Source organism: Balaenoptera acutorostrata, chromosome 12 (assembly GCF_949987535.1).
Source record: "Balaenoptera acutorostrata chromosome 12, mBalAcu1.1, whole genome shotgun sequence".
Classification (NCBI taxonomy): Eukaryota; Metazoa; Chordata; class Mammalia; order Artiodactyla; family Balaenopteridae; genus Balaenoptera; species Balaenoptera acutorostrata.
Window position 1 is genome coordinate 40,404,768 of NC_080075.1, and position 27,508 is coordinate 40,432,275.

The 27,508-nt window shown below is 35.2% G+C and overlaps 1 protein-coding gene across 11 annotated transcripts in view; it reads right to left on the reverse strand.

Moving 5' to 3' along the window:
• EHBP1 (EH domain binding protein 1) overlaps positions 1-27,508 on the reverse strand; it is a 343,070-nt gene that overhangs the window by 148,426 nt on the left and 167,136 nt on the right. For all 11 annotated transcript variants that reach the window (XM_028168400.2, XM_028168401.2, XM_057558222.1 and 8 more), the window contains one exon: positions 27,287-27,476. In XM_028168400.2, coding sequence (XP_028024201.1) covers positions 27,287-27,476 — 190 coding nt within the window. The remainder of the gene's footprint in view (positions 1-27,286; positions 27,477-27,508) is intronic.

Genomic DNA, 27,508 nt, shown 5'->3' on the forward strand with positions numbered 1-27,508 from the left:
GTCGCAGGGCAACTAAGCCTGCACTTTGCAACTACTGAGCCCGCGCTCTCTGGAGCCCATGCGCCACAACTAGAGAGAAGCCTGCACACCACAACAAAGAGCCCACATGCTGCAGCGAAGATCCCCTGTGCTGCAATTAAGACCTGATGCAGCCAAATAAATTTAAAAAATGTTTTTTAACACAATTGAAAATCAATCAATGTAATTCATGGTATTAAAGATTAAAAAAGAAAAAGTGCAAATGATCATTTCTCTAGATGCAGAGAAAGCACTGGATTCAACATCTATTCTTCAAAAAAAATTCTCAGCAAATTAGGAATAGAAAGGAAGTTCCTCTGATAAAGAACATCTACACCTACCCAGCAGTAATGCGGAGCACTCCCTCCTGGGGTGTCAACTGATGCCAAGTGAGGAACCTAGACTTCTAAGCCTACCTGGCAGTAATGAGGTAACATCTCCTATTTCCCTGATGGAGTTGTGTCCCCCCCCCCACAAAAATAAAAACCCAGTGAAAACAGAAGGTTTAAATAACACCCAGAGTCTCAGAACATAGTACAAAAATGTCCAGGTTTCAATAGAAAATCACTCATCAATAGAAAATCTTAACAGGTACTAGGAAAATCTCGAACTGCAAAGAAAAAGACAATCAACAGATGTCAAACCAAAATGACATATATAAGAATTACCTAACAAAGATTTTAAAGTAGTCGTCATAAAAATGTTTAGATGAACATTTACAAATATGTTTGAAACAAATGAAAAAAGACGTTTTCAGGAAAGAAACAGAAGATATAAAAAGAACAAAATGGAAATTTAAAAGCTAAAAATTACAGTAGCCAAAATAAAAATACCAGTGGATAGGTCAACAACAGAATGGAGGGAACAGTGGAAAGCATCAGTGAACTTGAAGATAAAACAATACAAATTACCCAATGAGCAAGAGAGAAAAATACACTGGAAAAAAAACACAAAAACTGAACAAATTCTAAGGAACCCATTGGTTTATAAGAAAAGATCCAACATTTGTGTCTTTGGAATCACAGGAGATGAGAAAGAAGGCAAAGCTGAAAAGTGTTTGAAGAAATGATAGCTGAAAACTCCCCAAATTTGGCAAAAGACATAAACCTACATATTCAAGAAGTTAATACCAAACAGGATAAACCCAAAAAAATCCATGCCAAAACATCATAGTTAAATTTCTGAAAACTAAAGACAAAAATTCTTGAAAGCAGCCAGAGAGAAACAGTGCATTATCTATAAGGAGAAAACTATTCAAATGGCAGTAGATTTCTTATCAGAAACCATGCTGGCCAGAAGGAAGTGGCACAACCTTTTTCAAGGGCTAAAAGAAAAGAACGGTCAAGCAAGAATCCTATAACAAGCAAAAATATCATTTAGGAATGAAGGGGCAACAAGACATCCTCAGGTGAAAGAAAACTAAGAGAATTTGCTGCCAGCAGAATTATCCTAAAAGTGGCTAAAGGAAGTTTTCTAAACTTAAAGGAAATGATAAAAGAATCTTGGAACATCAGAAAGAAAGAAAGAATACAGTAAGCAAAAATATGGATGTATACAATAGGCTTTACTTCTCTCAAGTTTTCTAAATTATGTCTGAGGTTGAGGCAAAAATTATAACACTAATGTGATTCTAAATGTATATAGAGGAAATATTTAACACAATTATATTACAAATGACAGAAGGTAAAGAAAAATAATGGAGTTGAGATTTCTATACTTCAACCAGTAAAATGACACCACCAGTAGACTGTGATAAGTTATGTATATAATGTGAAACCCAGAGCAACCACTAAAAAGGCTATACATATATGAAAATCCCACAGCTAATGTCCATATGCAATGGTGAAAAACTGAAAGTTTTTCCTCTAATATCAGGAACAAGACAAGGATACCCACTCTCACCATGTCTTTTCAACATAGAACTAGAAGTCCCAGCCACTGCAATTAGGCAAGAAAAAGAAATAAAAGCCTAATCAAAAAGGTAGAAATAAACTTGATCATGCTAGCATGTTGATCTCAGACTTCTGTACTCCAGAACTGTAATAACTTGCTGTTGTTCATAAGCCATCCGGGCTATGGTACCCAGTCTATGGTGCTTTGTTATAGCAGCCCAAATAGACTAAGGCAAGTAGTATATTAGTTTGCAAGGGCTGCCATAACAAAATATCACAGAATGGGTGGCTTAAACAACAGGAATTTTATTTTCTCACAGTTCTAGAGGCTAGAAGTCAAAGATCAAGGTGTTGGCAGGTTAAGTTTCTCCTGAGGCCTGTCTCCTTGGCTTGCAGATGGTCACCTTCTTGCTGTGTCCTCATGATCTTTCCTCTGTGTGTGTACATGTATGGTATCTCTTTGTATATCTAAGTTTCTTCTTAAAAGGACACCAGTCAGATTAGATTAGGGTCCACATATGACCTCATTTAACCTTAATAACCTCTTTAAGGGCCCTATCTCCAAATATAGTCACATTCTGAAGTACTGGGGGTTAGGGCTTCAACATAAGAATTTTAGGGGAATGCAATTCAGCCTGTAACAGACTAGTATGTAATTCTCAAAACGCAACAGTAAAAAACCAAACACTCCAGTCAGAAAATGGGCAAAACACACTACTAGACATTTTGCTGAAGAGAATATACATTTGTCAAATAAACTAATGAACAGATGCTCAACATTATTAGCCTTTAGAGAAATACAAACTAAAGCCACATTCACATATCACCGCACACCTACCAGATGACTGAATTAAAAAATAATGACACCAAATGCTGGGGAAGATGTGGAGAAACTGGATCAATCATACATTGCTGGTGGGAATATAAAAAGTTACAGCAACTCTAAGAAAATAATTTGGCCATTTATTAAACACTAAACATGCAATTATCATACAACTCAGTAGTTGTACTCCTTGGCATTTATGCTAGAGAAATGAAAACTTATTCACATAAAAACTTGTACTTGAATGTTTATAGCAGTTTTAGTCACAACAGCAAAAAACTAGAAAGAATCAAACATCCTTCACCAGATGAGTGTTTTAAGTGGTATATCCATACCGTGGAGAACTACCGATAGATGCAACAACTTGGATGAATCTCCAGAGAATTATAGTCAGTGAAAAAAGCCAGTTCCAAAATGTTACATACTGGGGACTTGCCTGGTGGTCCAGTGGCTAAGACTCCATGTTCCCAATGCAGGGGGCCCGGGTTCGATCCCTAGTCAGGGGACTAGATCCCACATGCATGCTGCAACTAAGGGTTCGCATGCCACAACTAAAGATCCCACGTGCTGCAACTAAGACCTGGAGCAGCCAAAATAAATAAGTAAATAAATATCTAAAAACAAAACAAAACAAAACAAAAAAACAAAATGTTACAAACTGTATGATTCCATTTATGTAACATCCTTGAAGTGACAAAGTTATGGAAATGGAGAACATTAGTGGTTGTGGCTATAAAAGGGAAACTCCAGGTATCTTTGTGATGATAGAAATATTTTATGTCTTGACTGTATCAATGTCAATATCCTGATTGTGATATGTACTGTGTAGCTTTGCAAGACACTACTACTGGGGGTAACTGGATAAAGTATATATGGGATCCTTTCTGTATTATTTCTTAAAACTGCATGTGAATCTATAATTAATTCAAAGCAAAAAGATTTTTAATTTTGAAAATTACCATTTGCAACAGTTTTTAAAATATGAAACACTTTGGCATAAACTGGACTAAAAATGTGGAATACTGGTACACTGAAAATTATAAAACATTGCTGGGAGAAATTAAAGACCTAAATAAATGGAGAGAGATGATGTACTCATGGATTGAATATTGATAAGATGTCAATTCTCCCCAAACTGAACTATAGATTCAATGCAATCCCAATCAGAAATTGACAAGCTGATTCTAAAGTTTGTATATATGGAGCAAAGGGCCTAGAACACAACTCTGAAATAGACACAACTTTGAAATAGAACAAACTTGGTGGACTCACACTTCCTGACTTTAAAACTTGGGATAAAGTGACAGTAATCAACACAGTTTTGTACGGTATAAAGGTAGACAGATCATTGGAACAGAACAGAGTGCAGAAATTGACCCAAATTTATACAGTCAATTAATTTTCAACAGAAGTGAAAAGGCAATTCAGAGGAGAAAGGATAATCTTTTCAACAAGGTGCTGAGATGACTGGTTATTCATATGCTAAGAAAGAAAAAGCAAGAACAAAAAAATACACAAAAAAACTTCAATCCGTACCTTGTACCATATAAAACTATAAAACTTCTAATGAAAACATAGGAGGAAACCTTTGAAATCTTGGGTTAGACAAAGATTTCTTGGATACAACACCCAAAGCAAAATCTTGTGAATTAAATATATCTTGTATTTATCTACTTCTCTCCATCTCTGTTGTCACCACTTTAGTCTCAACCACCATCATATTTTGCCCAGACTATTTCTGTTTCCATCTCCTCCTACTTCTACCCCTGTCCTGTCCAACCATCTTCACAAAAGTGAGAGTGATGTTTTAAAGCATATATATACATAATCATATGATTTCCCTGCTTAAAACTCTTTTAATAGATTCTCATGTCCCTTGGGATAACATAGCCCTCAAAGGCCTGGCATGATCTAATCCCTCTCTAGTTCTCAGCTTCGTCTTGCACTATTTATCCCCCTTACTTATTCTGCTTTAGCCACAGTTGCCCATCAGTTCCTCTAATATGTCAAACTCCTCTAATATGGCAACCATGGCTGTTCTTTCAGCATAAGCTACCCCCTCTTCTCTCCTTCACTATCCAACTGGCTAATCCATACTCATCTTTCGGATCGCAACATAAATGCTACTTTTTAAGAGAGGTTTTATATGACCCCCAATCTAAATTTATACCCCAAGGCCTTTACACTTGCTGTTTCCTCTGCCAAGGAAGCTCTTTCCCTATATCTTTATATATCTCACTCCTTGACATCATTTAGGAATCTACTCAAACATCACCTTCTCAGAAAGACCTTTCATGACCACTTATTTAAAATACCATCCTGCCATCACTCACTTTAACATCTTACTTTGCTTTATTTTCTTATCAAATATGAAATTATATTCTTTAATTATGTGTTCACTTATTTGTAATCTTTCTAATTCCCTAGAATGTGAGCATCCCAGGGGCAGGGCTTTGTCTTGTTCACTACTCTATCCACATTGCCTGGCACGTAGCAGAACTCCAGGAATCTGCTATACAAATTAGAAACTCAGTCTTGTAGGGAAGACAGATATATAAATGAACAACTGTAATATAGAGAAATATGAGTAATAAATGAGCAGCACAAAGGGTGGAGGTATGGTCTCTGACTTAATGGCCCAGGAGAGATCCTCACACAGAAGGAGGCATTTGAGTTAGATCTTAAAAGATGCATAGGGGCTTCCCTGGTGGTGCAGTGGTTAAAAATCCACCTGCCCATGCAGGAGACACAGGTTCGAGCCCTGGTCCGGGAAGATCCCACATGCTGTGGAGCAACTAAGCCCACGAGCCACAACTACTGAGCCCAAGTGGCCACAACTACTGAAGCCTGTGCGCCTAGAGCCCGTGCTCTGCAACAAGAGAAGCCACTGCAATGAGAAGCCCGCGCACAGCAACGAAGACCCAACGCAGCCAAAAATAAATAAATAAATAAACAAATAAATAAATAATTTAAAAAAAGGATGCATAGGAATGTATCCACTGGAAACTTGAGGTAAAAGGGCCTACATGTGCAGTCATAGAGGAATGGAAGAGAAAGCATGTGAAGGGAACTGCAAATATTGGAGAAAGAAAGACCACTGCACAGGGTTCATGTGAGGGAGTGCTTGTAATATTTCACCTGCTCAAAATGTCCCTCCTCCATTTCTGTGTCCATGTTATACCAAACCAGTAAGATATAGGTTCAGATGTCACTTCCTCCATGAAACATTTCCTTGTCTTTCCTTTCTCCCAATTTCCATAACACATTCCATATATCACAGTTCCTTAAGATAATTTACCCTCTGTATACTATTTTATGGTTATTTCATTACTATACAGGTATTATTTCCCCTATAAGCCTCTATACTGCTTGTAGTTCAAATAGGAAAAAGAAATCAAAAAATAAATTAGAAAGATAAGTGATTATTTTTTAGATTTGGTGATGGTGGAAGGAAGATATGTATTATTAAGTTGTAAGTGATCACTGCTAAATCACAGATTAGGGGTGGTAACCTATTTGAAAACCTTATATTAGATGAGAAACTATGGATGAATTATTCTCCTTTCGGGGAGTAGATCTTTTGACTCAATATGTTTAGATTTCTTCCTTATCCCAAAATTTTAACCCCTTATTTTTTTAATTGAAGTATAGTTGCTGTACAATATTATATAAGTTTCAGGTATACAATATAGTGATTCACAATTTTTAAAGGTTACACTCCATTTACAGTTATTACAAAATACTGGCTATATTCCCCATGTTGTACACTTATCCTTATAGCTTTTTTTTTTTCCTTATAGCTTATTTTATACCTAATAGTTTGCACCTCTTAATCCCCTACTCCTATACTGCCCCTCCCCGCTTCCCTCTCCCCACTGGCAATCAGTAGTTTGTTCTCTATATCTATGAGTCTGCTTCTTTTTTGTTATAGTCACTAGTTTGTTGTATTTTTTAGATTCCACATATAAGTGATATCATAGAGTATTTGTCTTTCTCTTTCTGACTTATTTCACTTAGCATAATGTCCTCCAAGCCCATCCATGTTGCTGCAAATGGCAAAATTTCATTCTAATGGCTGAGTAGTATTCCAGTGTGTGTGTGTGTGCATGCACGTGTGCGCGCGTGCGCACACACACACACACACACACCCCACATCTTCTTTATCCATTCATCTGTTGATGGACACTAGGTTGCTTTCATATCTCGGCAATTGTAAACAATGCTGCTATGAACACTGGGGTACATGTATCTTTTCGAATTAGTGCTTTTGTTTTTTTCAGCTTAATCACTTATTTTAATCACTTATTAATATCTCTGTTACTACCCTCTTATGTGCATTCATTCCTTCACATATTTTTAAACTAGAACTATATGCATGAGAGTTAACTACTATATAGATTCATAGAAATTTAATCTAACAATGCTACATTAAGTTTCAGCAGTTTAAGTATTTTATACACAATGTTAAGACTTAGCATGTAATTTTAATACACCAAACAGATATAACCATTTCATGTTTATTTTTCCTCATAAACTTTCCCACTAAGCCCTCTAAAGAACTTTCAGTTATTAATAGTTGAAGTGTAAAATTATCTCTTTGTTTTAAATGCTTCTATATTCATTTTGGTTCTTCTTTACAGCTCCAAAATTACTCATTACCACAAACAACAATAGCTCACTTAGGGAACTAATATTATCAGGAACCAGGGGGACACTGATGCTAAAACAGTCAGTTCTTCCAGGGTGTACATGTACATAATAGACACCAAGGTTTAAGATTTTGTTTTAAATTAAATCATTTGAAAAGAGAATCTATATGATTTATGAAGTAGCCTTCACAAATACCAGTTAGTAGTAATTCTGACTTTCCTAACCATAGCCGTTTTCCATCCATATTTTTGAAAGTGTATGTATGTATTTATTTAAACTGCATCTTTGTAATACAAAAAGGAAAAAAGTTAAAGAAACAGTTTATTTAAAGGACAGGAATTTTAAAACTGCAAGATAATTTCATCATAATTACAAAAGACCAGTAGAGGTATTTTGATCTATTTTTTTACTCTTCCATATTTTTGATATTTTGTAAACTTACTTTTCCTTTTCCCTTTCCTTTCTCCCCCCTACTGTAGACACTCCCTTGAAGCAACAGTGCATCAACAATCCTTCCACATTCAAAGTCGGCTACATCTGTTGCTCTTTTCCATTGTTGAAAATTCCTGCCTTAATCCTATTTGACTTTATTCATACAAAGGTCATCCTGAATTGAACAAATGGAGGAGTGATGGCAAAGCACAGTGTTGAACATGGCCAAAAAAATGCTGCTGTGGAACATGTAACTAATGAGTTCACACTGTCTCAGAAGTATTTGATGTATTTCATGTAGGCCTCCAGTCCTGAAGCCTCCAATCTTGAACCGTGTTATATGTATTACTACCATATTTGCTAAACATCATAACAATTATAATAATAAGCCTGATTTTTGGTAGTACACTGCTGTTTCTTTTTTCCTAGACCAAGTGTTGAATGTTCATATTACTAATCACGCATCACACCTACCTTCATAAGCATGAATTAACTCAGAGGATCCACTCTAACCCTATCATCACCATTAGTGTCTGGCAAATGCAGCCTTTTTTTTTTTTAGGTTCCTCCATGGAGTGGCATCTCTAAATCTTTCAATTCTCAAAATCTGTCAATGAAACTAAATTATTGTATTCAACTTAAAAAAGAAGTACCCAATGCCAATAAGTGGCAAAATAATGGGTTTGGTTGTGCCTCAAATCTCTTTTTAACAGACACTTATGTACTACAGCTATCATACATCATGCCACTAGCCTTTTTCTCTATGCTAAATATAGCTCAAATCTATAATTTATTGCCATCCATATATATCTGACCAAAACTAGGAGACATTAATAGAAAGATTACAGTATGTACTAAGATAAACTTGACTAAAGATTTATGAGGTGAAGATAATTATTTTTAATATGCTCATAACTCACCATGACTAAAATATGGGAACACTTACTCACACAAGCTTATGTCCAAGTTAAAAAAGATGCCTGCCAACCTAAGAAGAACCAAGCTCAATTAGTTTCAAGTAATCAAGGAAAAGGCCACTGTTATTCCTATGGCTTAATAAGGAAAAGAAATCTTGTCTATAATATATCGTGTAGTTGGTCTTAAATGTGATTTTCAGTGTAAGGCAAAACTGAATACTGGACTAAAAAAAAATTCCTTAGCTACTTATCATATAAACTCAAATAGCTGTCACTGTTTCACAGTATAAAATAATCTAATAAAGAAGATATATTTTCCAAGAAAATATTTTAATGCATAGTTTTGTGTTGACAGCAAAGTATATGAGCATAAATATAAACAAAATAACATCATTTGTCAGCAAGCTCATCAATATACTTTAGTGTAATTTCTCAAATTCTGAGAGACAAAACTCTAGATAAAATTCAAAGGATGTAAAAATAAAGACAAAAATTTCCCCATTTTAAATAAGATACCCCCATTTTTTAAAAAGCCTGCGAGTAAATTAGTTTTGTTTGTTGAATCATACTTTCTCAATGATGCAATTTTAGGCTAAATATTTAGCCTTTACTTTCAATTTTTCTTATATTGATAGTGGCTTATCAGACCATGATTTCTCTGTTTTCCAGGCTTTTGGGTCCAGTAGTTAATGCATTATAGAACCCTTAAATGTATTAGCAAAGTTTACTACTTAAAAGAGGCTTTCCAAATTCTATTTTTATAAATAAAAGACTCTTTTTAGCAAGTAATTACTCAGTAAATGTGTTTACAAATTTGTATTTGCCTGCAGTGTGGCACATTTATACTATAAAGTGTGTGATGTACTGAATGACCTAAACTTTGCCTGTTTCCTTATTTTTTAAATGGGGAAAACAGCATATACCCTACTTATTTCATGGTTTTGTATAGAGAATAAAACAAATCATGCTTATTTAAATGTTTTAGAGATTATAAACCACTTCATAAATGTAAGGAATTATTATTATGCAAAGAGAACTCTGTCAACTGGTCAGTAGTTATATTTATTTGAAGCAATGTTCAGTTTGTATGGAAATAGACACAGATAAACCAGGGTAAAAAGTTCTGTATCAAAGAGTCTTAAACTTTTCATTCCATAATTTTCTTAAGAACTTTTATGATCCTAGCAGTTGGGAACCACCATCATCTTCGTGATTCTTCTAGATGGTCTCAGCACGGAACTCCAGTATGTGTGAATATAAAATATTTGTGAGGGAACAAGTGGCAGGTGTTCCTACTCCAAGTCTAATGTTACTTGCTGTCATTTAATTCAGACCCAGTCTCCAAATTCACACCCAAAAACTTTTAGCAAGGCTGTGTGCTTTCATATATACCCTGCCTTAGTGAGAGACCACACATGGTGAATCTGGAGGGAAAGGTTCCTTACTCTCAGTAAAGGGACTGGCAGAGAGGAGATACTAGAAAATGATAAAATGTTTACGTTGCCTATTTCCCTATTAAAATACAGCATGAATCTTAAGAGACTACTGAAGCCATTTTACTTTCTCCACATGGGACTTACCAACATCCCTGTCCCAGGGATGATGTCCCTGTCTCAGCCCCTGTGCCCTTGTTCTCAATGTTGTTCTGACACAGGGGAGACCCCTCAGATCCTCAATTCATGACTGAAATATCTTCTCTGTGAAGTTGACAATTAATGAATTTTCTCCCGGGAAGCTTCAACAGGCCAACACCTCCTGATCACCCTGAGCTCAGACATCTTTGAAAGAGGTTTAAGGGTCATTTTCTTACAGTTTGCATTTTTGTTTTGTACATCAATTTCATTTTAATTGTCCTATTTCACAAAATAGTACACCATGCTGATCCCTGGAAAAGGCAAGACCAACTCTACTGTTCTGCCATCTATGGGTAGGCGCATGTTTCAGATGGAAGAAAGGGAGAAGAAAGAATGGAAGAAGCTTAAAACTGTCTAAAACTGAATTCATTTTCTTAAACACATACTTATCTTCTCATACTCTCTTTCTCTATTAAAGGCAGAGCCAGGATGACCTTCCTTCCTTCCTTCCTTCCTTCCTCCCTCCCTCCCTTCCTTCCTCCCTCCTATGTATCTATCCATCCATCCAAAAGAATTTATTGAGCACTTACTACATGTTACACACCCATGCTAGGCTCTAGGGACATAGAAATGAAAAATGGAGCTCATAGAGCAGTGGGGGAAAAAAGATGATAAACAAAGTATCTAGGTAGAAAACAGTGATTGAGAAAAGGGGGATGGTTTATATAGGGTAGTCAGGGAAGGGTTCTTTAGAGACGTGACATTGAGAAGAGATGTTTCAGATGGAGTGAAAAACAAATATAAAGGCCCTGAGGCTAGAATGAACTAGGCATGCTTGAGGATGAGAAGACCAGCATAGCTCTAATAGAACAAAGAAGGCAGCGGATTGAAGAAAATAAGGTTGGAGAAAAAGGCAAAGACCAGGTCACATAGGGCCTTGTAGGCCATGGTGATTTTATTTTGCAATAGGAGGCCAACAGTGGGAATGAGGTAGTGACATAATGTGATCAATGATTTTAAAAAGTCATTCCAGTGAGACTTTCAATTCCAAAAGATACTCTTGAGATATTTACACTTCAAAAGAACCAGAGTCTTCATAAAATACAAATTTTTATTGAATTGCTGAGCGCAAAATTTTTTTTTCACATAAAGGAAAACCTGAGGATTGAACATTGAGATAAGAATTTTCTAAGGGCAGAAAAATGTTTTTGTTTTGAGTATATCTCTGTGTATATGTTATCTTTCACAGGAAGTAATTAAGTCAATAAGTAAATATTGTAAAAAACTGGCATACCCCTAACAACCAAGAAATCAATTCTGTCTAAACATTAAAATCATCTGGCTAATTAAAAAAAAAAAAAAAACGGACGTCCAACTCTGACTTCTAGAGATTTTAATTTACTGGCTTGGTGTAAAGCCCAAGCACTGATATTTTTTAGAAGTTTCCTACCTAAAGTTGAGAACCACTACCCCAAGAAAACCCTTACACATGTATATCAAGATTTATAAAAAATATTCACAGCAGCATCATTTCTAGCAGCAGAAACTTGGGGAAAAATTCTTATCTTTATCATCAGGAGAATGAATAAACTGTGGTAAACTCCATGCAATGGAATATTATATAGCAATAAAATTAAATAAATTATAGCTACACACAACAACATGGATAAATCATCGAAACATAACATTGAGTAAATAGAGAAGTCTGCCCAAAGGATAATGCATTTGTGCAAAGGTTGAAAACAAAATTAAACAACATATTGCTTAGGTGTACAGGATAATGCCATTTTTGCAAAGCTTAAAGTAAACATATTATTCAGAGGTTTGTACATATAAAAGAATGGTTAGCAGCTATGTGGTTGGCAGGGTGAGGTAGATCCCAGGCAATCATAGGCACAGGGATAGGGTGAAAACATTACAGGTAGCTTTGACATTATTGGTCATGTTTTAGTTCTTAACTTTGGATGGTGCTCACTTTATTGTTATGATCCATAACTTACATGTATATTCACATAGTCTTTTGCATGAATCATAAATCAAACAATAACAATTTTTTAAAGATTTCTACTGTGTAGAAAATAGACTGTGGAAAGGGTACATAAGTAGAAGCACAGAGATAATTGGGAAGCTACTGAAGTAATCCGGGAGAGAGTGTATGGTGGAATATACCACGGTGGAGTCGGGGAGATGGTGAGAAGTGATCAGATTTAGAATACATTTTGAAGAGTGGAACTTCTAGGACTTACTGATGAATAAAAAGTCTGCACTGTCCAAAATGGTAGCCATTAGTTATATATGAGTATCAAAATTAGTTAAAATTAAAGAAAACTTAAAAATCAGCTTATTAGTCACACTAGCCACAGCTACACTGTAAGTGCACATGTGGCCAGTGGCTAACATATTAGCACAGATATAAAACATTTCTATCACTACATAAAGTTTCATTTGAAAGACCGTGTGTGGGAAATGAAGGAGAAAAGATGGTTCCTAAGTTTTCTGCCTGAGCAGCTGGGTGAATGGCAGTGCCATTTACCTAGGGATGGGGAAAATCAGGGGAATAGCAAGTTTGGAAAGAAAATTAAGAGTTATTTTGCACAAGAAGAGCTGTTGAGCAGACACAGATCAGGGAGAAGTTGGAATTAGATATACATATTTGGAATATATTGGGTTGGCCAAAAGTTCATTTGGGTTTTCTATAACGTCTTATGGAAAAACCCAAATGAACTTTTTGGCCAACCCAATATTAATGTATAGATAGTATTTTAAATCACAGGATTAGACACAGGATTAGATTGCAAAATGGTAGCTCCCCTTTGGAAGGCCTCTTGACAATGAATATCAAAATTACACAAGCATTATCCTTTGACTCACTTCAGGACATTTATCTAACATATATGAAATAATCTGTATACAAGGTCCTTCATTGCAGCATTGCTCAGAATAACAAAAGACCAGAAACAACACCATCTATGGGTAACTGGCTAAATAAATTATGGCACAGTCAAATAGAGATGTAAAACAGAATGAAGATGCTCTCCACATACTAAAATGGGAAGATTTCCAGGATATACTGTTAAGTTAAAAGAGCAAAATTAAGGGGAAGAACAGTATTTATAGGATGTTACCTTCAGGGCAAAAAAGGAAAAGAGTAAGAAAAAAATATTTAGATTTGCTTGTATCAGTGTAAAAACCACTGGGAGAACACACAAAAAACTAATAAGAGTGATTATCTTTAGGAAGCTGGGGTGGAGAGGAGTGTAGTATGGTGAATGGGGACAGGGGTGGTAGCAAGACTTCCTGATGTGTATCTTTTTATGTTATTTTGATTTTTGAACCATGTTAATATATTACCTGGCTAAAACAATTCCACTAACATTTTCTAAAAGGAAATAATAATCACCTACATTAAGGGATCAATGAGATAAGGACTAAAATTGACCACTGGATTTGGCAAGCTGGAGATGACCTTAACCAGGGAAGTTTCAAATGTTAGAGGTAGGAATAAAAGCCTGTTTGGAGTGGACTGAAAGAACCAGAGATGATGAGTATAGAAAACTTTTCAGAAGAAGGCAGAGAAATTGGGAAGTAGTTGAAAGAACATGTGATATCTAGAAAGTTTAGGGGTTTTTTAAGATGGACTATATCATACTTTATTTGTAAGCTAATTGAAGTGGTCAGGCACAGAGTAAGGAACTGATGCAGGAAGGAGAGTGATAAAACCAGGGTCAAAACTCTTGAGCAGACCAGGGGTATGGGTCTAATACACATGGTGGTAGGTGGGTGATCCTTGGATAAAGGCAGGGACAGGTTCATTCGTTAAAACCTAAGGCAGAATGTGAGGTTACAAATCATGCTGCCTTTTTCTCAACACACACATAACATGCACACACACTCCAACTTCAAGGGCCTTCCACCACATATGGTTTAATTCTCAAACAGTTACTATGGTCCATGAGATCCTCCAGGACCTGGGCAGTACCCACCTCTCCAAACTTGTACAACATCACTTGCTCCTTGCTCACTACACTCCACTTACATGGACCTTCTTTCAGTTCTTTAAACATGACAAGTTATTTCTTGCTTTGGGGCCTTCATACATGCTGCCTGGAATTCTTCTGCCCTACTCTTCCTGCTGTTGTCTCCTTACTATCTCTTAATGGGTCTACCATCATTCTCTCTCTTATAGTATGCTGTTCTTTTCCTCCACAGCACTTACCATGATTTTCAAGTATATACTTATGGGTTCACTTTGTAGTACCTCTGGAAGTCAGAAATCACATCTGTTATACCCAGTATTCTAACATAATGTCTGGCACACTGTGGGTACTCAAAAAATATAATTTTTAATTGTGGTTAAAAAAAAACCCACATAGCATTAAACTTACCAGCTTAACCATTTTTTAAGTGTATAGTTCAGTCCTCAATAAATGTTTTTTGAATGAGTGAAGTGAGCAATACAACCAGCTGCCCAAGCTAGAAACCACTGAATCATCCTTGATTCTTATTCTTCCCTTTTCTCCCTCAGGCCCTGTTCTTTAGCTTTGTCTTTTCTAACTATAGTTTTATTCACCCTTGCATTCCCTCTTCACTGCATTGCTCGATGGCTCAGACCCCCATGACTTCTAGCCTGGACTATTATAAAACTTTCATATCTATATCCCTGTCTTCAGGTTCATCACTCTCTATCCTTTACTTACTGTCTTCAAAGGTTTCATTCTACTGAAATCTGATCATGTCTTTCCTTTACCAAATAGAAACCAAGGGTGTGCAAGGTTCAACCTGGAAATAATAGAGTAAGCAGTGGTTCTGTTTTATAATCTTGGAGCCAGGATCTATGAAGGGAGGTCACTGATGCTAAAAGTCACAGTGAAGAGCAGAAGCTGATGACAGGGAAGGCAGCGGGGATAAGGCAATGGAGAAGGAATCTTAAGAGAAGCTGCTCTGGAAATGCCATTAATTCTGTTATAGGTTGACTCTTTTTTCAGGGCCTACTCTGCTTCCATAGCCATTACTAGTATTATTACGATTATTACCTTAAGATAGAATTTACATACCGTAAAACTCACCCTCTTAGTGCGCAGTTCTGTAAGTTTGACAAATGCATACAGTTGTATAACCTCTACCACTCCATTATCCCTCCCTCAAATTCCTATGTATCCCCTCACCCCCCGATAGTCACTGGTTTATGTCACTGGCATTTCTGTCCCCAAGGTTTTGCCTTTTGTAAATGCCACATAAGTGAAATCATATAGAATGTAGCCTATTGAGTCTGGCTTCTTTCATTAAGCATAATGCATTTGAGATTCATCCATGCAGTTGGGTGTATAAACTACTGAAGCCTTTTAATAATGCCATTCTGTACCTGGTTTCAATAGATTGCTACTATTCCTACCGTCTACACAATAAAGTCCAAATTTCTAGCAATCACACACAAAAATATTCAGAACCAGATTCCACTTTTATGTCCAGGTACTCCATCACACCAGTAGTGCTCATGGTTTCTTGAACTAGGCACTTTAATACCTCAATGCTTTTGCCTATCTGTTCCTTTTGAAATGCCCTTCTCCTTCTTTCTTTGCTCATCTAGTGAACTCTAATTGTCCTTCAATAGCTCAGATTAAGTGTGATCTCTACTGCCTCTCTCACCTCCAATACACTACCCTACACTACACTTCACACTACACCACACACACACACACACACACACTCACACACTTTCCCTGTTCCTAACCTCTAATGAGGCGTGCTTGGAAAAGAGGTAATGTGGTATAAATTAACACTCTCATTAATGGTCTTATAGAATTCTAGCCTATCTCTATTATAGCCCTAATTTTACTGTATCATACTTTTTGTTTATGTGACTGCCATATTGGGTAGGTTGAGAGATAGCGGAAGACAACGACTTCATCTTAGTCATGTTTTTCCTCCTAGTTCATAGTATAGTTCCTTGCATAGAGTAAGGGCTATATAAAAACTGAATGTATAAAGTAGCACACGAGGACAGGCATGTCCCCAGATGTCTTTTAAGATGTTTTGTGTTTAGTGGACTCCCTCTAACCTCACCTTCCCCATACCAAAAAAAAAAAAAAAACCACTTTGAAAGCCACTTCTATATAAAACACTTCTTTCTTAGAAAAATAAATATAATTATTCTTTTTGTTTTCTGTTTCATCCATTTTTGAATTGGTTTATTTCTCACCTAAGCAAAATCAATAAACTTATCATTAACAAATGTTTATTGGAAATACACTGCCCCTTGTCCTGGCAAATTTTAAGATAAATAATATGATTTTAGTAGGATAAATAATTTATTTTTACTTCATGTTCATATTGTAGTAAGAGTAGCAATGAGTACTGCTGAACTGCTTGCTGTAGCATTCCAAATGACTGCTGTCTCTAACCCAGTATCAAAAGATGTTAACTCTTGAGAAGTTTTCAGATTCTATTTTACAGCACTTTAGCATCTCATACCCTTTAAAAACATTATACAAATGTACATACATGAGAGTATTTCTTATAATGAAAATAATCAGGTTATTAATGATGTCTTAATGATAAATAAAATTTAATTATGGCACTCAAAGGAAATTTTATTTTGAACTATTTGGCAAACCTTATACTGTTCATTTAAGCTTTTGCCTTCTTTTGAGGTGTTAGGAAGCTAAGAATTAGTGTAAGACTACTTTTGATGCTTCCTTCAGAGTAACTAAAAGCTTGACTTCAGAGTCATATAAAAATGACACTTCTATTGAAAACTATCTTTTAAAAATTTCCAGGGCTTCCCTGGTGGCGCAGTGGTTGAGAATCTGCCTGCTAATGCAGGGGACACGGGTTCGAGCCCTGGTCTGGGAAGATCCCACATGCCACGGAGCACCTGGGCCCGTGAGCCACAACTACTGAGCCTGCGCGTCTGGAGCCTGTGCCCCGCAACGGGAGGGGCCGCGATAGTGAAAGGCCCGCGCACCGCGATGAAGAGCGGTCCCCGCACCGCGATGAAGAGTGGCCCCCACTTGCCGCAACTAGAGAAAGCCCTCGCACGAACCGAAGACCCAACACAGCCAAAAATAAATAAATAAATAAATAAAGTAGCTATAAAAAAAAAAAAAAAAAAAATTAAAAAAAAAAAAAAAAAAAAATTTCCATGAATGTCTTTTTATGGCTAATGTTTATCAAAGTTATGGTTGCTTCTCATGGAAATTATAAAGTTCTCATGTGTCTGAATTAATATTTTCAAAATTAAGAAATATACTAGTATCTTTGGTTATGTATACTCTAAAGCCTCATCATTCAAATATTATTAATACAGAATTGGTAATGCGTAGGACATGGTATGTCAAGTTGTATTAAATAAGTATGTATTTTAAAGTAATTTTTTCTTTCCAAAAAAATTTAGAGGTGTTCTATAGGAAGCACACTTTTTCTGGGAAAAAAAGCGAATAAGTAAAGTAACATCTATACTAAAAAGATTTTATTTGTTTTAGTCAATTCTAAATTTGTGAGAATAGTATGGGCTGAAATGAAGGTAACATCTGCTGTATAAGGTGAAGTTTTGTTAAGTAAATTAAACATATTAACACGTTTTAAACAAATATATATAAAGGGAACAATATATGATGGAAAAAACTTTTTTACCTTGTGTGAAAATCTTAAGTGCACATTGAAGTTGGGCCAAATGAAGATCTCTGTTTAATAATTCAAGTTACTGTGAGTACATGAAAGAATAAACTGTTTTCTATTAAAATTAAAAATAAACTCTGTTGCTTATACTAATCACTCAATTATATGAGGTTCTTCTGTTTTGTGTACTTATGAGGTTTAATATAAGAAGTTAAATGTAGATGGTCCTTGTTAAAAAAAAAAAAAAAAAAAAGCCCAGCTATGTTAAAACCTAAGTTTTCCAAAGCAGTAAAGAGGTAAGCAGACAAACACTAAAGAGTTTCCACTTCAATAGCATCTACTGCTGCTGGTGGGGGTGGAGGTGGAGAAATAGCTTTAGGATTTTTATCCAAATTAATACATCTTAGAATTAGAAATTCTGATGTAGTACAGATAAACAATTATTTCTGAGCTTCACGAGGCATTCTGGGCATGAGAATGGTCCCAAACTGTGGAATTTAGTACTAGAACAGAAATATAAATTTTACTGTAAAGAAATTTTACTGTAAAGTAGTACTACAAACTTACTTATTAAAGTATCAAATACTTTATATAAGTTTACATTCTCAAAGAATTATTAATTTATTCACAATGTATTTTCAATTATTGGCTTTGCTTTTCAATAAGATCATTATTAGAGGGGTTTATCTAACTTTAAAGTCTTCTTTCTGCAGCACTATGTTGAGCGATATTAGAATTTTTTTTTTTAAAGGATACAAAAGATTCCTGGGTTACACACTTAAGACCTAATGTAATGATCTAACTACATGCAGGTTTGCAAAGAATATGCTCACACACCCTTAATGAAAATGGCACTAAAGAAGACAATATATAGTATATATATTAATCCTTAGATTACAACTGTTAATCCAGGTATTAAAGAGTTTACATATCCCACAGTAGTCTGGCCTCCTGTACATAAGCTAGTTAAAGAATATCTACTACCATTGAAAATATGTCCTAAACTCTTGCTTGAATGCCATGGAAACAGACAGTAAAAGGAATATTAAGCCATCTTATGATATCTAGTTGCTCCATTAACTCAACTGTACTGTGATTGTTTTTGAGGCTTCTCCAAGTTCAAGCATGTCAGGCTTGTTCTTCAAGCCTTTCGAGTTAGGACTTGTATTAAAAAACAGTGCCAAGCAAGAAGTTTAAGTAAACATAAAACCATCATAGAAACGACTAAAGGAGTTCAATTTGATTATAAATATCTTCCTCATCAACACATCAAGTAGTAAAACCAAAAATTTTCATTGGATTTACAGTTTATCTTGTTATGATTTCCTCTTTGACCTATAGTTTATTTGAAAGTATATATATTAATTTTCAAATATATGGGTTTGTTCTAGCTATTGTTTTTTTTTTAATCAATTTCTAGATTAATTGCACTTTGGGCAGAAAACGTAATTCCAATCCTCTGAAATTTGTTGAAAATTTACTTTAGAGCCTAAAATATAGTCACTCTCTGTAAAGAAATGAATTCTATGGTGTAGTATTTTATGAGGTCAAAATTGTTGAGTCTTTAAATCTTACTGATATTTTTTAGTTGGCCTATTCCATCAGTTATAGAGAGAGATGTGCTATAATTTCTCACTATGATATGGACTACTTGTTTCTTTCTGTAGTTCTTTCAAAGTTAGTTCTGTCTGGTTCGAGAATATGTAATTAAGTGGATGCAAGTTCAAAAGTTACTAAGGAATTTCCCACATTCCATTTTGGTTGATTTCATCTTCATGGTGTCATTTAACATGCTCCTCTACCCCTCAGTATTTCTTGTAAACTGGTAGTTATTATAACCAGTGGCTTGACTAGATCTCAAGTTTAATTCTTTGGCAAGTATACTTATGGTAGTCCTATATACTTGCTATTGCAATGTATCAGGAAGCACAAAATGCCTGACTGCCTTACTCTTAATTACATTAAGATTGATCACTACAGATCACTACAGTTAAGTATCAGCCTGATCCATTCATCTATTATAAAACCTTTTCACTAATGATTTTATCAGCCATGCTGACTGTTGCTAGATCCATTATTTCATTAGGGATTATGAAATGGTGAGTTTTCCAGTGATATCAGTCTATCTGTATTTCATAGCTAAAATTGTTCTATGGGGAAGAACTTTCCCTCACCAACTATTTAATTATCTTGAAATACATTTTATAAAGAAAAGTCAAGATGAGTACTTGATCTTTTTCCTTTATTTATCAATTTACACAATAATGAGTTGGTGTCCTAGCAACTTCAAAAGTCAATTATTTTGGTATTAACATTACAAAATCATGAATTTTTATATATTTGATGTGTTTCAAACCTTTTACAGATATTTATTCTTTTTTAATTATGTAAACATGCTCCACTGTCTCCAGCATTTAATGTTATAAAAGCATCTGATAGTGAAATCTTCCCTTTGTAGGTAACCTGCCTTTGAAATTTAAAAGTACTATAGGAATATGTCTAGGTTTGGATCTCATTCCATTCATCTTGCCAGGTACTTGTGAGTGCTTTTAATCTAAGACTCAAATCTTTCTCTGGCTCATATAAATTCTCTTCTCTCTCTTTGGTAAATTATTTCCCTCTTTTTATTCTTATTTCTATAACCCTACTATAAATATAGTGAATCTCCTGACTTTATTCTTTATTTTTCCTCCCATAATTTTAACCTCTTCATCTTTTCACCTTGAATTCTAAAGAGAATTTTTCAAGTTTGTTTTCTAACTCATTAATTTGATGTTCTGCAATATACTATCAGTTGTTTATAATTTTAAAATTAGAAAATTATGTTTTTTCATATCCAAGAGATCTTTCCTATTCTCAAATGATTACATTTTACTATTTTGGGGGGAAAAATTTCAAACCTACAGAAAAGTTGCAAATATAGTACAATAAAAACCCATATATTATTAATCTAGATTCACCCATATTAATATTTTGTCTCAGATCATTATTTTTGGTACTTGCTCTTGTTTAATTTATTAATAGAATGTCCACTCAAATCACACTAAAAATACTGATTAGAAGTTTTTTTTAAAAAAAACTTTTGTTTCTGTGCTAAGTTTGTTTTACAGAAGGTCATTTGCTCTGATGCTAGGATCAGTCCCCTTTTCTTTTCTTGACCAGTTTATTTTATTTTATTTTATTTATTTATTTACAAAATTTAAGGAGGTGTTCATTTTCAGGTTCATGCATAACATTGTGAGTGTCCACTTATGAATCAGGCATCTATTGCCAAAATTTAAGGAGACACTAACTCTGGGGTTTAAACAAGTGCCATGTTTACACTTGCATTACCCTGAGAGTTAGTGGCTCCTTAAATTATGCACCCTAGTTGCTTCTCTTGCCTCACCCTAGTCCTGGCCCTGCTGTGCATGCTGTTGTGGGTCTTTTCTTTTTCTTTCTTTCTTTTTTTTGTTTGTTTCTTATTATTATGGAGTGAAATTTATCCAATACTGGGAACTGAGAAGGCTTCTGTCATAGTTTGTATGAATCTGTTCAAATGCTCTAAATATATTCCTCTTCTTCATGCAGTAAAGGGTGAGCTAATCAGTGCTTCATTCACATTTATCATCAGTAATGTACCCTAAAGTGATCCTGCCAATATACATCAATAACACTCAATTTACCATTTATTGCTAACTCCTTAGCCTTCATAAAGCTTTTAGCAAACACGCCAAACTGAGTCATTAACGTGCTCAAATTATTTACCTTATTCAGGCTCTTTTTCTATGTGGTGGCACTTTTTTTCCCAATCCTCAACTGGAAAACTGTAACAGGCACCTATTTAGTTACTCAGGAATATAGTGATATAAAAGACCAACCTTTCAAAATCACACTTAATTACTCTACAAAATTTGTTTCAAAAGGCAAGCACCCTAATCATGGTTTGTTTCTTTAAGCAAAATGTAACATTTTCTCTCTTCCACTGAATACAGTCAGAAAAATCAAGAGGCAAATTCTGCAACTGAGCAGAAAGAAGTCTAGAAACAGTACGGTAGAATGCAAAAACAAAAACCAAAAACCCAAACAAAAAACCCAAGCTATCAAAAGTTGAATAGTATTCCCTTCAAAATCAGTTTACTACGTTAATACAATGTTGTCTGAAAAGGCACGGTAGTTTTCAGAGCATAGAATTACTGGTGAGGTTACTGAGAAATTTTTTTTTTTTGGCACCTTCAATGTCAATTCTAAAATATATTTGGACATGTGCACTGTAGGGCCTTGACTAGGGCAAGGCAAGAGAGGCTCCTGGGGCACAAAATTTAAGGAGACACTTCTTCACAGGGGGTGCAAATGAAGACTCTGCATCTGCACCACCCTAAAAGTGAATGCCTCCTTAAATCTTATGCTCTAGGCACTGCCTTGCCTCAACTCTAATCTCAGCCTTGGTGCACAAATGGGGCAAATCTGACAAATGCACAGTAGCAGTAACCCACTTAAAAGCCCTTTGCAGTCTGAAAGAACCAGCTGTATCTTCTACCTACAGTTCTGCAAAAATTTCCTTGTGTTTTCATAACAAGTTATCCTTTTTGCTTAAGAAAAAAAAAATTCAACAAAATGGCTTGTTTCTATTAGTCATAACCAAAAGAATACTAACCAATAGAACAGGTGATACATACAGCTGTGCCCTATTTATTCTGTATTACTGAGGAACAGGGTATTCTGGTAAGTAAGGTATTCCAGTAAATAAAAACTTTACAGGTAAGTTAAGCTTACCCTTATTTCACCCTCTGCAAGCTGTCACTGAATGCAGTTTAGCATTTTATTTTATAAAGTACTGTATTCAATTAAATTTTGATCTTCATCTTTTAATGATTTTCTTTGGAAGATGTGAGGCATTTTCAACTTACATGTGAGGAAATTAATGGTTTGGTTGTGTGCTTATTGTATTTCAGCATGAATGGCCCATAGGCACCATTCTGCACAGTTTTGCACAGACAGAAATGGAGGTAAAGAACTTTCTAGAAGGAGGCCTTTATGTATAAAGGGTGTGAAAAGGGTGTTTGCTTTGTGGTTTGAAATTGCTGGTAGAATCAATCAAGGGGACTACTGTGTGTAACTCTGACTTTGGTTTACCCTGGGCTTCTCACAGTTTCTGCAATCTGTACTCAAAAACATCCAAGTATAAAACTTGGGTCTCTACCAGTGCTTTCTAGAAAGAGGTAACAATATGAGTGAGGCCTTGAGTCACTTAGCTGGGTCTTGAGATATGAATGAGGTTTCCACTTTTAGAGATGGAGTAAGTGGACAGAAGTATCACGGTCAATCGCTGGAGCTGTACTAATCAGGATCTTTGAGTGAGCCCTTCTCCACGTGACCAGGCTCATTTCATCATCAAATGTGCAGGGAGACTCCTCTCCATGTTATCATAAGCGTAAGTGTAATTCTTTTGAATTCTTTATTGTCATTGATAGTTGGCTGTTAATACTGTGATTTTTATGGAATTGGGTATACAGTGCTTAATATATACCTTTGCAGATGTATTTGGCAACAATTTCACTTATGTTCCTAAGCTCTTATAACCTGACTTGCAATTTATACTAAATTGCATGAATCATATCTAGGAGTTCAGACTTATATACTTATTAACTTATATTCACAGTCAGTAAATGGTGGTCAGCCACCACTGAGCCTAATTTACCATTTTATTTTATTGCATGTTTGTGCTTTGAATGTCAGGTTACTTCCCTAAATATTGGTCTTTTGTCCTAAGCTGTCTTAAAAAGTTTCATGGTCTCCTCATTTTACAAATACAGAAATCAATGGTCTGAAGTGAGGGTATGTCGATCTATAACAATGAGGGGTCCTTAACTGCCTTTAGGGGGGTAGTTTGAATTTAATTTACAATACTGTAAATATTATAAATAAAATTATCTCTTTGTTTTAAATCCTGGTCTTGGTTCTTTTTCATAAATTTTCTTAAAAATAAGTAGTTTCAGGTGACAGGTGGGGGAAATTAATCATCTGGCTAAGCACTTGTTCTATGACACTGAATAGCCTCTGCAGTCAATTGCCATTGAGTGCAGTTTGGCATTTTGTTATCTAAAACAACTGTGATGTAAATATCCTTTTATTATTCAACTAAAATTTGAGTCCGGTTTTTTTTTTCAAAAGCTTTATTCGAACTGTTGCCTCCTTTTCAGTTTACAAATAAGGAGAATAACTGACCAAGAAGCATACCTTTTTAAGCATCAGAACTCTAATTTTAATGGAAATATTTTTATGACACTTTCCTGCCTTCCTAAACAGAATATTGTATACAAAGCGTAATAAGACTCTCATGTTGACTCAAGGTTGCCAAAATGGTCAATTATTTTACTAAACTTTAATACTGCAAAGTCTTCAGGACTACTTGGATATATATACAGGTCTACTCCTACGATGAATAAGCCCCATACCACTGTGCTTTCTCAGCTGTCATTTATCATCTTTTATCATTGTCAGTATGCCATTGATTCTAACCTTCTTCCTTATCTCATACCTAATTGTGTAGTTAGTAGCTTCCAGTTTCTTTTTTTTCTTTTTTGATTTGGCGATGGTCCACTTTTTTTTTTTTTCAGATGAAATCTTACATAAATATAAAAAATAAAAAGATTCGTGCTATGGAAGTGGAACAGTGGGCCTAGTGACCTGCTGCTAAGCCTCTATACCTGGTTTCCAGTGCACAACACTGAGGTGTCTGATGGAACCCCAGGCCACCCCCAAACTAATACCACTTGTCAAACCTAAGAGTGACTTCTACAATTTAGTCTAAAAAAAAGTTTATGTTGAACAGACAAAAGAATTAGGTTGTAGTAAGGAGGTTTACACCCTCTGACATACATGAAAAACCCTAAAAAAATTTATTATAGTATATTGTTATAATTAGTTTTGTGAATATGAAATTAAAGCATTTATATTTAAAATCAGTGACTTTAAAAGGATTAAATACTAAATCAGATTCTCAGGATTTATCTTTCCTTTGTTCTGTTTTTTTGGGGGGAAATGTCATCTGGTATCTTGCACAAAAGGCAACAACAAAAAAGATCCATGATCTCATTACTCAGTAACCTCTGAGTATAACAAACAAAAAGAAAAGAAAAACATTTATAAAGTTCAAAAAATTTAACAACATAGAAAGGTTAAAAAAGGAAAAGAAATGGCTTCTTCAATCTTGTGCGTACCTGCCATTACACCAAGACCTTTCTCCTCAAAGGTAACCACTATTAAGTTACTTGTGATTCCTTCCATAAGGTATATGAGCGTGTATGTGTGTCTATATATATGTGTGAATAAAGCCTTTTAAATAAAATTTTATTCATACAGAAGCTATCATACTATACTCTGTTATGCACTTTGTTTTTTCATTTAATAATATATCAGCAATCTTTTTTTAAATTAATCTTTGACAGTTGTGTTTCACATAGTTGAGTTATCCAAACTAACTTCCAGATCAGCAGATTACTGTGGATATGACTGATTGTGTTTCTACTGTCTGTGTCTGAACATGATGAGGCATTTTCTAAGAGAAGCATAGTGGTAAAATGCTCAGCTTTCTCCATAAACATCATTTATTCCACAATGTGTCTACAATGGAACACTATCCTCAAAATAATATAAAAAATAGCTATGTTATACTTTACTACAACAGAACCTAATCACCGTGTGTAACCATGTTTCTATGGAAAAAAGAATTTAGAGTTCCAACTTGGAACTGGAAATACCTCTCTAGACATAGAACAGCACAATGGGAAACGTGGGTTTTAGACTCAAAAGACCTCAATTTTAATCCTGGCACTGTCAATACTAGTTTTATCACTTTGAGCAAGTTACTTAACTAAAGTTCAGTTTCTCATTTGTAAAAAGGAGATAATGGTATGTATTTCTTAGGCTGTTCTGATCAAATGAAGTAATAGAACATTGCCTGGCACACAATAAAGTACTGTTAAGTCCCTTTCCATTCCCCTATAAAGGGATTAGGATTTCGTGATTAGCTTCAAACTCCAATGGACTACAGAAGGGGGATGGGTCACGGAGTAGGCAACAGAGCAGAGATTCAGGGAAACAAGGGACAGGTGTAGGCATTCTTGATGGTTAGAATGGATAAAGCTCCTACATAGCTTCTTGATTCAGACTAATGCCTCAGTTACTGTCTTTATTTTTGCTCTCATGGGTATAGGAATTGACCCTCTCCTTTGCTTTATATTTCTATCTGCTGCTTTCATTTATAGACCCCACCTCCACTTTCCCTAGACAATAGCAAGACAGAATTTAGTCCTAATTGCTCCTCCTAAAGTTTCACACAGTTAAAAAACAGCTGGTATAAAAACACACCTGTAGACTGACTTCTAGAATGGCAGAGTGAGGACCTCAGTGAACTCACTCTCCCTCTAAAACAACGAAAATAAAAGCAAGCAAATAAACTATTTCAGAACTCTGGCATTTAATGAAAGCCACAGAATGGACTATAAAAACCAAGAGGAACTACTGAAACTTGATGCCCTTGAGAAGAGCAGCAGCCCAGGCACCTGAGGTGGAATATGGTCCAGATAGCGCATAATTAATGGAAATGCCAGTTCCAATCCTGTCTACTGGCTGGGGAACCCGTGATCTTTATCCCTCTGAGGTCAAGTTTATCTCATTTCCCCCCTAACTACCTGTGAGAATTAAATAATGTAATATGGTGACAACACCAACAACAAAAGACTCATGAGTATGGTCATGAGTTATTTACCTAAAAAAACTTGCTAAATCCAACATCTCTACCTTACACATGAAAGATATACTATTTGCAGTCAAATCATTTAAAAGCTTTAGACTCTGTTTCAACACTATGCTTTACCTTTCTGTTAAGTTATTATCCATTAATATTTCTAAAAAATAATGACAATAAGGCCAAAATTGTAATCTGACATAAACCAAAATGACAATACTGATATTCTTCGGCAAAGCATTTCTCTGCACTGAGCCTCAATCTTTCTAGTACATTTATCAAAAGATGATTTCTACTTCTTCCTCTGTATTAGAGTAAGCTGTTTCTCATGCCTAGATGTTTTAAAGTATCCTTTCTTCAAAGCACCAATGCTACAATCACAATGCCTTTCTTCCTCTGATTTCAAGACAGCATTTTAAAAACAAATCTTAACCCAAACTATCCAATCCATACTGTACCATAGATTTATAGACTCCCAAATGTATATACAATGTTGCAGTATAATGGATTTACTTATATTTTACTTTTATATCATCAAAAATAGCTAATAATGACTTTTCTTAATTTGAATTAAATTGCATGGGGAAAACAAGCAAACACTAATACATGTTTTACTAAGATTAAACTCCTACCTTAGGAGAAGTGGAGAGATCTCTTCCTGCAGACACAACTGTGTTTTCATTTACTCCCCCTGTCTTTGGTGAGATGGCTGGTGGGGCTGGGGCTTTTCTTTTTACTCTCCTTTCAGTTTCCAGTTCTTGAACTGGACTTATCAAATTATTTGGAGGAGGAGTTGGTTTAGGTTCATAAAAAGGATTTGATCTAAATGAAAGAAGAATTATTGTTAAATGTCT